This window comes from Callorhinchus milii, unplaced genomic scaffold (genome assembly GCF_018977255.1).
Source record: "Callorhinchus milii isolate IMCB2004 unplaced genomic scaffold, IMCB_Cmil_1.0 Scaffold21, whole genome shotgun sequence".
NCBI lineage: Eukaryota > Metazoa > Chordata > Chondrichthyes > Chimaeriformes > Callorhinchidae > Callorhinchus > Callorhinchus milii.
This window is the reverse complement of record NW_024704762.1, coordinates 3,862,302-3,877,531: the sequence shown is the minus strand read 5'-3', so window position 1 is coordinate 3,877,531 and position 15,230 is coordinate 3,862,302. Positions and strand designations below refer to the sequence as shown.

Sequence of the window (15,230 nt, the reverse complement as noted above, 5' to 3'; positions counted from 1 at the left end):
GAAACCACCCTCACCCTTGCACATTATATCCATTTTCATTATCATGCGATCAGAAAGTTTACATTCGGCCTGTTGTGGCTGTGCTCTCTTTTCCCCCCTGGAGTGATCCATTCTAATCCTCATCGTCTCCGCCATTATTTCTCTTCAAGTAGCTATCCAATTCCCTTTTAAATGCCGTCACGAAGGAGCTTTAAGAGCCACACGCCACCAGCAATCCTAATTCTTGTGCGTGTGTTTGAAACAAAACTGAGGAGTTCCATCACTAAAATTGTCAAGCCTCCCATTTTTTCATATATTGAAAGAAATAGCAGTGTCGAAGTAAGCGTTACAATTATTTTAATGAGTTACAATGCCATACACTCATTATAAAAGAATAAGAATCCATAAAAATATTTTCTTTTAATAATACGCACTTAGAATACTCAGCAGAGTTGTAGTTGGCTCCTGCCCTGAAATACTCTCCTTTAATGGGTGGTGCAGATTCCAGAGGGTAAAACGGCTTTCCTTTTTGTGAAGAGATTTAAGGAGAAATCAAAAGGACAAGATTTGTTAACCACGGGCTCCGACCAGGGCAACCAAAGCGGCTTTGTTTGCAGAGTATGACGTTAAAATCACAGCAGCACGTCGACATGTCCTTTGAAGCCCATGAAAGTAATCACTTGGTCTTAATTGTCTGTCCGTCTCTCTCTCTCGCGCTCCCCCTTTCTCTTGTCTCACAGTTTTCAAGGCATGTACAAAAGCTGAAATCAATGCCAATGTAGTTTGGATGAAATAACACTGATTCCACACTGTACCATTAACACATGTAAAATTAAACTGTCGTAAGGTTGGGTTAGAATTCCAAGTCTCTCAAATCCCGGTTTTAAACCAAATTGACTGGGGCCAGTGTCAGTTTCCTCCGTACGCGGTAATGTTTCAAACATGAAGACGCTAAATGGAATGGGTGGGGGAGGTGGATGTGGTCGAGGCAAAAGGGTATATGGGGTGATTGACAGAGACCAAGTCACTGGGGGGAGGGCAGGTGGTGGTGGGTTGAAAGTTCATCGGTCTAAAAAAAAGGGCTTTCTCTCCATTCGTTTTCTCTCCTTATTGTTGCTCATCTTTCTTAGAGGTATTCCTGTAGGAAGTGTAGCAGCATTATCTCATAGTGCTCCCCAGACTCCGGGCAACGAATACTGTGTCTTTCGTTCGGATAAATCTGTAACGTCACACAGAGAGCACACTCGGTTACTTGCAAGGCACGAAGTTCGCACAAAACAGCTCACAGTCAGTGCAGCACTTACATCACAGTAGCTAATCGTTCATCCCATCAGTGCTGACTCCACCACCTCAATTACACGCTTCAATCCCATTTTCTTGGCTCTTTCCTTTTACTGTTTTACATGGTTTCACCCACAAAATCTACAGTCAAATCCACTTTACAATCTATTCTGTCAAGCGCTTTGAAATGTCTCAATGACGCGATAAGGCGTGTGATGTTACATATAGATATAACCTGGACATATGTAACACAGAGACAAAGGGCTTGGCTGCACATTGCTAGTTTTTTGTGTCCTGGCTTACCTGAAGCTGATATGGCTTTCCAGCTCTGATCAGTTGTGATACTAAGAAATTTGTGTGAAAAAAGTGCACGTTCTCATCTAAAAATCCATGCAGTATCAGCAAACGATTAGGCCTGGAATGGAAGAGAAGGTACAAAGAGTCAGAACCATAGCAAAATACAAGAGGAAAGTCTGCACATTATTTGACAGTGTGCGGATCACAACACCTTAACTATCCAAGATAAATCTTGTGGTTAACTGGCCCGGGGGTACGGCATACGCAGTCTGAGACCTACACTTTCCAGATGAGGGGAGTGTGGGGTGACCATGCAGGAGGAGAGAGAGTGTGCGCCCATACATGAATTTGTCAAACTCTCAGTAGTTTGGGTTGGATACTGTCAAGCAGGGTGATGGGTTCCCGTGTTTTTATGAAAAAAAATTGAATGCTGCCGACTTCCTACATTGGAACATCACTGGTACACAATAAGTAAATGACCGGGAGTGTGATACTCTATAGACCTCAGACTTAGCAGTAAGTTTAATTGCTGCTGACTTTCAGTATTGAAGACCTCAGTACGTTGAGAAACAGCTTTACTCACTCATTAGGTAGCTTGTCCACATGCAATGCCACCGAGCCGGCCTCGTAACCCTGATGGTTACTCTCTGGGACGTCCATGTAGCGCTCGGTGTAACCAGTATCGTACGCCATCCAGACAGTGACTGGTGCACCGGCTACCGCAACCTGCAGCACAACCAGGATCGTACATTAGACACAGGGAGCAGCAATCAGGCAACCAAAGACCCAGCTTCAGTGTACAACGGCGGAATCAATCCACCTTTAGCAAGGTCCACACAACTGTTGCCACCTTGCCAGCCCTACCATTGGTGGGCAGGCCTTCAGCCTCCCTGGCCCCATCCTCTGGAACTCCACTCCACAGTCTCGCCACCTCGCCCTCTCTCTTGCCTACTTCAAGACCCTCCTCTTCAACCGTGCCTTCGGTCACCCTCTTACCCCTACCCTCCACGACCGGGCATCCCTCCTGATCCCAACCACCAGCTTGTGTGCAGATCCCTGACGTGAAAGGCACTGTACAAATGTCATTTGTTGTTGTTGCTGATGTCACTTAATGCCAGCAAAGTGTGTTGCACATAGCACACAGAAAGTCATGTCAGAAGTGACCTGAATAGCCAAGGTCAGCCATTTGTTCGCGATTCGCTTACAACACATCCCTGTGATACACAGCCAACAGGACTGCCCTGTATTGTCCTGCTCCTTCTTGTTACCTTGAACACTTTGGGTTTATGGATCAAGCCCATGAGGGACAGGAAGCCTCCATAAGACCAGCCATGGATGGCAACGCGATTCAGGTCAATGAAGCCATATTTCTCTGCGACCCACTGCAGCCCCTCCACCTGATCTTCGATCTCTACCTGGCCCTGTTTGCAAAGGAGAGAAAAAGGCAAGTCAGAGGGATTTTTAAAAAACTAAAGGGGGTTAAGGGATATGGGGATAGGGAGGGGAAATGGAATTAGATTAGAAGTTCAGCCATGATCTTATTAAATGGTAGGGCAGGCTCGAGGGAACGAATGGCCCACTCCTGTTCCTATTTCTTACGCTCTTATGTTCTTATGAATTGCTCAATACCGCAAACAACATCCTAGCGCAGTTTCCAGTCACCGTACTGAAATCTTTGAGAAGATAAATGATTAGTAACAAAGGGGACATGAGTTCAGGATCATCAATGGACGATGTGATTATGGAGACGGAAGAGGGTTATTACTGAAATATTTTGCTACAAATGGCTACTGAAGCCTAGACCATGTTTAAAAGGGAATTGGACAAGTATAACAATAAATCCTGTTATTCCAGGATAGGGGTCACTCTGTAGAGTAAAAGAATAGATTTCTGCCTGCGATTTCCCAGGCTTGCTTTCAGTGCTGGTGTATAATTTACGCTCGGATGTTTTAGGGATTTTTAAAAAAATAATCCTTGCAATTGATAAAGAGCCTTTCATGTTGGGATGAAGTCTCAAAACATTTCACAAAATTAACTGTAATGTCTCGTAACTGCATATTTCATAAGCAAACGCCGAATCAGTTTGGTTACTGGAGTGACCCATAAACAGCCACAAAGTGAATGACTAATTTTATGTGGGAGATTGTTGGCCAAGACACCAGGAGAAACTCGTTTCTCTTTTCGAGTAGTGCCATGGGAGCTTTATCGATCACCTGAGCAGGCAGACAGGACCTCGGTTTAGCATATTGCCTGAAGGACGGCACCTCCAACAACAGCCTCCTAGACAACGCGAGTTCAAAGAACCAATGTGGGGCTTGAACCCACAACATTCTGACTCACGAGGCAAAAGAGCTACCAACTGAGCCAGGCTGGCATACATGTTTTATGTGTTAACATAATGCGTACGAGCTTCAGAAATTGACCTCAAAAATTATTTCAAAGAAACAGGAGGTATTCCAGCCTCAGCCTCCAAAAAATGCAGCTCATTTTGCTTCCGGTCTCGCTGCTGTTTGAGGGGTGTTTGCTGACCCAGATTAGCTGTCGCGCTTGCTTCCGTAACATTCGCTCCATTTCTAATAATTCCCATTTTGTGAAGCGCTTTGAGGCGCTGTAAAACGTAGAATTTGCGGTCTCTGTGCTAAGTAAGAAAATACCATTTTGTTTTTAAGGGCCCCTTCGAACAGAAGGCCCCTCTGACAGGACCCCCTGCCGTCGATCACCACCACAGCGTAGCCGAGAGATGCCAGCGTGTTTAGCCTCAGGTACTTTATTCCCTTAAAGGAGTTGTTTACCAACTGGACCTGTTGGAGCAAACAAAAAAAATCAGTCAGTGCCTGTTCCAGGAGCAAAAACACAGGAGATTTTTACTGAGGAACCTTGAAGGATTGGGATTTCAAAGTCCAGTTTTCAATGGAGCCGGCAATGTACACATGCGGCAACGGGTCAAGACTATGATTCCCACAATTCAATTAATCTTGCCCCATCACCCCATGTGCCCTTACTGGCAAGCACTGGAAGCGAGTTGAATCACGAGAGATTAAGTTCTTCTGCGTATGTGTCGGGGGAATCAAGACGACATTTCCGGTGATTCAATGTAGCCGGTGAGTGGGGGAGTCATGGAGGATAGGGGAGCGGTGTTATGTGTTAGGTGATTAATACGACTAGTGCAAAGCAATCTAAGTGGTTTTGATAGGAAGCGGAATGGGACTCAGGTGGATGGACGATTTTGGCGATTATAAGGGTCATAAAGACTTAAGCAAGTTTTAACGTACGTGTATGTTCAGAGGCAAGGCCCGCCCCTCTGCAGAAATGAGTGAGCGCACAGATCAGTGATTACCTGGGGGCCTCCGTACACAAAGAGCACGGTGGGGTGCCTGCGTCCCGGCTGCATGTTGTGTGGTTTGTATAACATGCCGTACAGCTTGAAGCCACATCTGCTGGGGAAGTCGAAGATTTCGGGCGGCACGTAATCGGGTGGACAACCTGCACGGAAGGAAAGAGTTCAACTGGAGCAACGTTGAGTGATTCCACCCACAATATACACAGTCACTACACTTCACGGTATATCCCGTGAAGCACATGAGACGTCTCGATGACGTGATAAGGCACTATATGAAATGCAAGGATTATTATTATTAAATTATTAGCTAACAATATAACATTATTATTATATCCCTGAGATACTATCTTGCACTTCATTCTCAGCAAAATACTGATTAACCTGCTCTACATTCACCACGTTTCTGATTTTGACCAAGATCATAAATAAGCTCTTTGGTTATCAAGTGAATTGGCACACAATACATTATCCTAAAATAGATACTGGCATGAGTTCTGTGATATGAGTGTCATGATAGATCCACGCACACAAGTCTCTCCCTCTAAACCTAGCTCCACAGAGAGAAAGTCACGCAGAGAGGTCTAGTTAGTGTTAATATGTCCTACAGTGATAGTTCCCTCTTACTGGATAATAGATGACAACTGAGAAAATATGTACCATAAGACTCGCATAATTCATCCACCCGAGTCCCATTCAATTTCCTCTCAAAACTACTTAAAATATTCTTTGCATTGGTCGTATTTATTATCTCCTAACTCATAACACCGCTCACCTATCCTCTATTACTGCCACACTTACCGGTCGGTGCAGTGTAGATTGATTAAATCTGATTTTATACGACTTTACAGTTTTTCTTGTAAGTCGGACTTTGTGTAAATCGTATTAAATGTTATGGTCCAGACTGACATAACCTCTGTGGGTTTTTACTGTGCATGGATTTGGCAAGGTAACCACAGCACTGATGTTCTGCCACAAGAGGCACGAGGAACACTCTCAGTGCACAGCAAATCAAAAAATCTGCATTTTTCCTACTATATCAGCACTTTGAAACATCTCAAAGCTCTTCAGAGTAATTTACTCTCAAGAGTAGCGTCCGATTTTGCAACAGCTATTTTACACACCCAGGTCCCAGAAATAGCATTGAGCTGAACGGCCAATTTTATCTGAAGGCTTGTTGACCAGTCCCCTAGGAGAAATTTTTAATTCTTTTGCTTTGATGTCCTTCTGAGGACAGGAAGACGGGGATCTGGTTTTAATGTCTCGTCTGAAAGATGGCACTCTTGACAATGCAGAGTTCCTCAAGTACTGCATTGCTGTGACAGTCTGGACTGTGAGCTCAAAGTCCCAACACAATCTCCTAACACAGCGGTGTGATTGCTACCAACTGAGTCAGACAGACAGACAAAATAAGACACAATTTTAAATGCAATTGGCTGCTGCATTTCGCCCGCAAAATATACACTCAATTTACTTTAAAGTGAATTATATTCTGTGAAGCGCTGAGTCGTCTCAAACATAAGGCTCCATATCAAATGCAAAGGCTATTATTATAAAGAGACAAAATGAGCCTTCGAGGAGATGTCAAGTTGAATACTCACCCCCAGCCTCCATCATACTGGCCCAGAATTCTGGCTCTTTGCGTAAAGGGTCTTCATCTGACCCGACCAACTTGTACACATGGACACAGGGAGGGATGCTGACGTTGCTGTAATGGCTAATAAACATGTCGAAATTCTGCAGGCAGAGATAAGAAGGATAGGTTTCCAGGTGGAACAACAACATTATAATGTTTCTAACTAAAACGTTACTTTTATTTTCATTTCGCCCATAAAATATTCAGTCAATTCACTTTACAGTATATTCTGTGGAGCGCTTTGAGACGTCTCGAAGACGTGATGAGGCGCTATATCAAATGCAAGGATTATTATTATTATTTTGTATAAAACAAATTAGGTATAAAGGAAGAACTTGCATTTCCCCCACCCTACCTGGCCCACTGTTGGCGGGCGGGTGAGTTTTCTCCTTTTCTGTCCCCACTCTGATTTTTCCTCCTTCCCTCTCTTGGTGGAAACCACTACACCTGCCCTGGCTAAGATCAGCTATCTCAGTGCCCCCTAGGATGCCAGTGTGCTAGGTCCTGGTCTGAGACTCAGAGCTTCACTGGGCAGTGCCTTTAACCACTCAGCTACTGGAGTTGCCAACCTGACATTGTTGATTTATTTCACGAGGTCACATTTCCCAGCAGGACAACTTGCATTTACATAGCGCACTTCACGTGGGGCAGTGTCTCGGAGCAATTAATACGATCAATACTTGCCTGGCTGACGGAGCAGCTGTGGGAGTACCCCGGCTTGGTCAGTCTAACTATCTCCCCTGGCACCTCATAATCCACCACGTAAAGGTGATGCTCCAACGGAGTGTCTTTCGTCGCTTGGAAGTAGACCAGCTTTGTTGCTTCATTGACCCAAATCTGGAATCATCATCAGGAGCAAATACTTTGATGAAATCCTAAAGCATCTCCTCAGCATCAGCACAAAATCATAACACAACCAGCTGAAAGCTTAACTTAATATGAATGCAGCTATGATCCCGCAGCCGTTACCCATTTTTATCTGGCAAGCTTTCCCGCTGCTTGTGCAGGTCGGACCACCCTACGCATTAGCGCTTTGGCTTGCAGTGTTAACAGGAACTGACTGGGATGATTCCCTACCCCCAGTGACTGGTCTGCCCTTCCAAGTCCTGCCGATGAGCCAGGCTGGGCTGTGCCCTGGAGTATTCCAGTACCCTGGAATACTGCAAACCCGCCTGGCTCAGGACCCGGACTACTATTACATTCCGTTGCGAGGCAGGTCACCCTGGAGCCAGTTAACTCTCCCACTACACCAAGGAGTCACTTCTCCAGGATAAAAATCTGTTTTAGCAAGTGTAATGCTACCAGCTCCTTTTGGTCTAACACTTTGTACCTGCGACTGCCGACTGAATGATGGAGGGAAGAATGCAGTGTGCGAGAGAAAAACTGGACGTACTGTAGCTTTATAGGTAGCATATTTGGCTGTTATTGTTGCACACCAATTAGGTTCTATTATGGAGTTTGATGGGGGGGGGGAACACCTTGATCTCAGGAGGCGAGTTATAGAGGAAGATTAGACACAAATCAGCTTTGCAAATTTACCCTTGAGCCATGCCTCGCCAGCACCTCCCACTCACCACAGGTGAGCGCAATCTCCTCTTTAATCGGGCATTTAAAGTCATCTAGGAACAGAGAGGTGACAGTCAGTCCAGCACAGCTGTAGGAGTGCAGTAAAGGCAGAGATATGACAATATCAAATGATTCAGCGCTTCTTGAGATAGAATGGGCAGAGAGGGAGCAACAATTTCTATAAGGCTGACTTATAGTTTGAAACAGTTATGCTGTTGTTTTCTTACGGTTTTGAAGTAACATTGGAATTAAAATAAGCAATGTTATTTTTATATAACGTTTTAAAAATGATTTTTTAAAATAGAATTGGTCACTTCAACCCACGACTGTTTGTGGGATCCACAGCACTGTGCGCAATTGGCTGCCGCGTTTCACCCACAAAATATACAGACAATTCACTTTGCAGTATATTCTGCGAAGGGCTTTGAGGTGTCTGGAAGACGTGAAAATCGCTATATCGAATGCAAGGATTATTATTATTGTTATAGATTTACAAGCGCAAAATGGAACAACTTGGTTGTAGCATGTTATAGTCTATTCACAGCCAGGTAAGTGCTGGCCAGGCCTTCTGGAAAAAGAAATTACAATATAAGATGTTGTCAATCAGACGATTGAGCCAATCTGATATATAGGGTATTCACAAAAGTCCCGTTACCCCCATGTTACAAAACAACGAGATCACGGAGGAGCTGAAAGAAGATGTCAGAGATGCATTTCGCCTCCTCAATTCTTCCATGTTACCCAAGCTGTGGCACCGAATTTGGTGACGGATCGTTCATCTGCCCTGAAAATGACGGCGCTCAAACACACACCGATCCTCTGGATGTCTAAATACAGTTAAACACTTGTACTGAACACAATGAAGTACTTCTAAATACAATTAGCAGCATTCTTCCATGTGTTTCAGTTGTGAGTCAGTGCGCTACGGGAAGGTGGGGGTGGGGGTTAGAAGTAACAGGACTTTGCGGGCACATTGTAGAGGCAGTGCAGCTAATATTCTGATGGTCTAGTTAAGGCCTATGATTTGATTAGACAGCATTGGACAGCATTGCTTGATCCTGAAAGCAAAGGATGAAAAAGGTGTTTCATTTCCAGCCCCACATCTTGAGAAGCGCAACATTTTACAAGCAAGTGACCCAGAGAGAAACTGCGATCCTGTTGTCTTCTTTCTAGTCCACCCTGTCCACCCCACCCAGCACTTTGTCCGTGGTGTTTGGGTAAATCAGACTTGTAACCTGACTGATATGAAAAGGGCAGCTCACCTGCACTTATACTGTACTGCTGTCCCCATCGATAGCAGCCTTGATTTAAAACTGACGTAATTCTATACAAATGGCAAAACCCTGTCTGTGATTCGTTTGCCCAAATAAAAGAGATTTCCTCGTCTTTAGTTTGTACAAAGGGATAGAATATGTCGTGAACCTGTGAGAGAATAGGAATAAAAGAGACGAGGTAAGAGGTGGCAGTTTACAAACAAGACAGCAGGGACAATGTGAACACGTACAGTGTGAGCTGTCTAATAAGAAGCATTGAATACGAAAAGACCCATTTCGGCCCCATCAACAACGGTCCTTCCACACCCTATAGGTACAATCCATTTGCATGCAAAAAACACAGTCACTACACTTTCTAGTAAATCCTGTGAAGCGCTTTGAGACGACCTCCCAATGTGAAAGGCACTGTATGAAATACAAGGATTATTATTTACCATATATATTCTACTCCACCCCATTTAATTTCCAAAGAGAAAGGTTACAGATAAATACAGTACTGCAATCAAGCAGAACTTTGCCTGATCCCCATTTCTCTCCCATCCTATGGGAATTCCATTATACTTTGAAAATCTGAGGTGCAGACAATTCAGTGATGAAAAATCTACCATATCCCTTTCATTGAGATTGCCACCTGCAATATTCTGGCTGAGAGATAGCCAAGGGTTCAACCCCTGTAATGCCAGGTCACGTCTAACACTGTAAAAGTTTGTAACCAGCTGTTGCTTACAAGTCTGCACTTTAGCACTGACTGTACATTAGGCTGACCGTACTTACATTTATCCATATATCTGTTACTTCTTCATAAATAATGTGCGGGTGGACATTTTCAGGCACAGCTTCTACAAACTTAAGCCGTTCATTTTCATCCTTGGTGACGGGAATAAATAGTGCAGGCGGGAGCAGGACTAAATGGAGCCTCTGCTGGGGTCGGTCCAGCAACACTGCCCAGGCACTGGGTGACAGGAAACAGGAGAACACGTTAGTCACATTGAAAGGCGAGCTGGTATTCAGCATCTCCTTGGTACATGCAGCTACTGTTGGGTCGGAAACCAATTTCCCCCAGAGAGAGTATAATTGTATCGTTCGGCTCAGAAATAACACTAGCATTAATGCTGGACTTTACATATGGTGTTGAAGTGAGGAGGATACACAGGAGAATTTATTTTGATTACGTTTATTGAACTAATGCCATAATAGCCCCTCTGGGCACTGAAGGGGCTGCTCAGAATGCTGTAGTGGTGACCTGGAACCCCTCAGTAGTCACCATGAGGCATTGACATCCCTTAAAATCTTGAATGTCTTGGTCCAATTCTACAACTACAACCTCCCCACTAATGTTTAGTACGATTGTATATTATAATGTACTATATTATGATTTTATATTCTATGTTTAGTGTGATGCTCAGCCTCAACGATGTGATAAGGTGCTATAACAAGTGCAAGGATTATTATTATTATTATTACTACGACGCCGTGCTTTGAATCGAGCTTCATGTTACAGAGCTCAGCACGCGCACAAAAACACCAACATCGAGGGGTTTGTTTCTAGTCAAATTGTACAGCCGGCTGCACCACCGACACTTTAGTAACGTTGCAAAACATAATCCCTTTAAATAGTCTGTGATTACTCTTGTGTGAAGGGGTGACTGCTCCCCCACATGAGAGCCAGGAGGTGGCACTCTTGCCTCTAGCTTAAAAGCTTTCGGGTTCAAGTGCTGTATTGGGACATGCGCTCCAACTGCAATGTTGAGGTGTCCAGTCACAACTGAAATTTCTCTAAAAGGAAACGCACTATTTTCCGTCCTTTGTCCATCCAGCCCGGGCTATATATTCGACCCCAGGGAAGACAACCTCAAATGGTCGCACCAGCTCTTTGTCCTCGGTCTTCAGTATCTGATAAAAGAAGAAGAAACATTTAAGATATTGTGCGGTGCGCTCACTGAATGCGTCCACCTGAAGGGTGGACAAACCAGACCTTAGTTTAAAGTGCTCCAAACATTACTCTATGTGAAAGATGTTATATAACCGCTCCCCCACCCCCCACACATCCTCACTCGCCTATATATACCCAAGTGAATAAAATTCAAGACCCTTTTCCTCACTTTCAAATTCCTCCTTGGTCTCACACCACACTCACTACGTCGGCATCCACCTGTGACCCTAATGCTCTAGCCACTCCCTCACTCAATAAACTCCAGCCTGCTTTGTGTTCTCTAACCCACCATTGGTGGACGAGCGTCCAGCTGCTATTCCCAGGTTGTAAAGGGACACTCACCTTTCCTTGGTTGTCCACTCTGAATTCAGATAATTTAAGTGTGATCTTGGGGTTCTTACTTCCTGTAGAGCAGAAATAGGGAGGAATGATGTTAGCACATGATTTTGATGCTTCAATATTGAAATAATACTGTCACGTCAATTATTAGTATGAGTGCTGATCATAGAATTACCAGACTGTACAGTCCAGGAAGGGGCCATTCAGTCCAACTAGTCCTTGCAGATGCTTATTCTCTGACCCCTCCATTCCCTTCTTATTTATGGTCATGTTGGATAGGAATTTATTTTAGTCATGGTTATATGGGTGTTTGACATGCGAAAACCCATCACCACGCTTAACAGTATCCAAACCAAAGTTCAATGCATCTCACCTACACATGAAAATTCCAGGAATGTTTATTCGAAAGGAATGCCCACTCTCTCCCTGGAGAGATGCATCCTGGTTACCTAATTCCAAGAATAATAAATGCAGGTTGGTAAGAGCCAAGGCTGGGGACCCCAGAGCGTTGTTGGGGTAACTACTGGAGTCTAACCAGCTAAAACTGCATAGCTTGCCAATGATATCGCCATCTGGCAAGCTTTCCTGCTGCTTGTTCAGCTAGAACCACCCTATCCGTTAGGACTTTGGTTTGCCTAGTTAATAGGAGCTGAGTGGGATGATTTTCTGCCCCCAGTGACTTATTACTCCCCAATGACCACACTGATTGAGCAATGTTATGGTCTCAGCTTCCCACCTGTTCTCGGGTATCTGTAGGCATCTGCTTTCCTCTCTTCCAGCGCTGGCGAGGTCACGTGAATGATCTCCACATCCGACTCATCCACCTCTTCATATAAGAGATAATAAATCTTCACGCCTTCTGGGCCTGCAGCCAAAGCACAGTTTTTTAAAAAATAATATTTAATAATAATTCTTACATTTGCTGTAAGTGGCCATTAACATTCGTGTTTCAAAAGTTCTTCACAGTGAATGATAATTCAGACTGAATTCCCAGGCTGGTTTTTCACAGTTCTCGAAAAGAAATCAGCTTTCAAATTAAGATGACATTTTCCATAATTAGCTCAATCTTACGAGTTCAAGACAAAACAGTATTGCAGGAAAACATGTTGGAATTTGGGGGTCACATAATTTGCGTGCAGTTGGGGCAGAGTGAGGGGGTGGGAGAGCAGGCCTGTACTAAAATATCAACAACACATGATCTAAACTAAACATCGGCTCAACAAACATGAAGCCAAGAAGTCATTTTACACAATAATCCAGGCTGTAATATTCATCAGTCACGTGTGAAGTGAGAGGTTTTTGCCTCTGAGATCTTACCTTCAGTTCCTGTGGGACACCACCAATAACCAGTAAACCTATCAAATTCTTCCTGTATTACAAAGGTTGCTACTCCCGCAGACTTGGGATCCTCTATTACATTGGCCAAACCTGAAAAACAAAGGAGGTCTTAGATCAGCAGTCCATTTTCCTAAAACTTTCATTAAAATCTACAAGCTTCCTCATCGGTGGGAAAGGGAGTAAAGGCTTGCTCAGTGTTGCTCCATGGTTATTGCGATCAGGTCATGGGTGACATAATAATAGTTGCATTTGATATGTTGCCTTGTCATGTCGTCAAGATGTCTCAAAGCACTTTACGGGATATACTGCAAAGTGGATTGATTGTGTATTTTGTGGGCGAAATACGGTGGCTAATTGTGCACAGCAGTGTCTCACAAACAGCCTTGGAGTGGGTGAGCAATTTTATTTGGGGGATTGTTGGTCCAGGACACCGGGGGAGAAAAACTCCCTTCTCTTTTCAAAATAGTGCCATGGGATCTTTAACGTCCACCTGAACAGGCAGACGGGACATCGGTTTAACGTCTCATCCACAGGACGAATCTCTCTATACCAAAATAGCTGATCTCAGTTGGGTCACTGTGGAGTTATTGCATTTCACGTGGGCTTTGTGAGACCATTAGTTATGCCCTGACGTCAAAGGCAGTGATCAAGATCGAAATATTTCTTGTGGAACCCTTTAAGAGCTTTGAGAGGTCCTCCTGACGTATAAACGTATGTCGTATTGTATTACAATGAAGAGCCGCACCTTTATGGCAAAACGTTAGTCGCTTTCCTCTCCCGTTTCAATATTTCCTATCCACAAGTCATTGTTATTTATAAATGAGATGAAGGAAGGTTCTCCAGGACAGATCTTTGGATCCATTCGAGGACCTGAACACTGGGTCTTAATCTCTACTGGTTTCATTGGCGATATCTGCAAAAACAGGAGTTTGTAAGAGAAAAGAAACTACTGCAGTGAATGCAACAGAATAAAGAACAAGACATGTCTACAGGGCCAACTCACATTAAATCCGTTTTTGCCTCCATCCCTACAATGGAAGAGACTGTTGCTAGCTTGGAAGAGGAAAAGGCCACTTTCCCTGTGATAGTCGTATGAAGTAATCCCGAACGTCCCAAGTCGTTTCCTCTCGCGTAGAAGCTCCTCTTCCCTCGAGTACATTCCGTGGTGCGGAGTGGCCTGGGAGAGAGGAAACAACAAATATTCAACTGCTGCAATTCTGTGGGTATAGAATGTCTGTGACTTCTGAACCTATAGTGTTTAGTGTGTAGTGTTTGGAGCACTCGCCTCGTAAGCGAGAGGACCTGGGTTTGATTACCAGGCAGGGCGAAACCTCAGGCAAGTTTCCTTACACCACATGCCTCTGTTTATCTAGTAGTAAATAGGAATCCAAATGTTAGTAGATTGGAGGATCGGTTTCTCATTCAGTAATAATAATCCTGGTAATAATCCCTCAAAACATAATTGGTGACTCAATCCACAGGGTTTTTGGGACACTGCTGCATGCAATTGGCTGGTGGTTTCATCCACAAAATACACAGTAAATCCACATTAGAACCTTTCAGGTATAAAGCTATAACCAGACTGAGGGTGTGGACAGAATGTGGGAACATGTGTGACCTGCAGTGTACACAAGTGTGGTTTATTTGCTTCCAGCACTGATTAGTTGGCTTTGGACACGCAACGCAGAGCTGCCTGGAGGCTCAATACCACAACTACAACCCAGGAACCACTGAAAAATGCTCAAGAGGCCAATCACTGCTGACTGATTGGTTTTCTGAGGCAACCCAATGACCCTGATAGTGCTGCACTTACTTCTTGGCCTCTAATTATGATGGGGGGAGAGTGGGGGAGGTCACATTGTATCGACCACAGCACTGTTAAACTATTTACATCCGAAAGTTTCTTGTAAACGATTTACATTTCAGAGCTAATCCCGAGAATCAAACGCTTCCGTATACCTAGCGATCAAACCTTTCTGCGCAGTAATCTGATGATGCAAATTTGTTGAGAAATCTGAATCAAAAGTTTACAAGCAATTTTTTCAACAAAGCCCTAGAAACTGAATCACATAATAACAAACAACCACCAAGAGTTAGTTGTACGTTATCCAAAACCACATCCTGTTCAGTCGTTTTACCTCGGTTGAAAAGAAGCACAACTAGAGTAAGGTTAATAATTTGGGCTTTTTTTTTTAAACTCGCACTCAATGCAGGATGTGATTTTACTGCAGTTACAGGAACGACAACAGT

At 44.0% G+C, this 15,230-nt stretch overlaps 1 protein-coding gene across 1 annotated transcript in view; it reads right to left on the bottom strand.

Moving 5' to 3' along the window:
* Positions 1–319: 319 nt before the first annotated feature.
* The window catches only part of LOC103183541 (dipeptidyl-peptidase 9), a 29,291-nt gene continuing 14,380 nt past the window's right edge, over positions 320–15,230 (bottom strand). The window contains 18 exon segments of the mRNA XM_007901096.2: positions 320–1,198; positions 1,564–1,675; positions 2,141–2,283; positions 2,826–2,978; positions 4,212–4,358; positions 4,895–5,040; positions 6,496–6,631; positions 7,215–7,367; positions 8,070–8,149; positions 9,359–9,518; positions 10,145–10,322; positions 11,163–11,263; positions 11,646–11,707; positions 12,379–12,507; positions 12,960–13,070; positions 13,726–13,749; positions 13,752–13,893; positions 13,984–14,157. Of these exon segments, the coding sequence (XP_007899287.2) occupies positions 1,106–1,198; positions 1,564–1,675; positions 2,141–2,283; positions 2,826–2,978; positions 4,212–4,358; positions 4,895–5,040; positions 6,496–6,631; positions 7,215–7,367; positions 8,070–8,149; positions 9,359–9,518; positions 10,145–10,322; positions 11,163–11,263; positions 11,646–11,707; positions 12,379–12,507; positions 12,960–13,070; positions 13,726–13,749; positions 13,752–13,893; positions 13,984–14,157 (2,244 nt within the window). The 3' untranslated portion in view covers positions 320–1,105.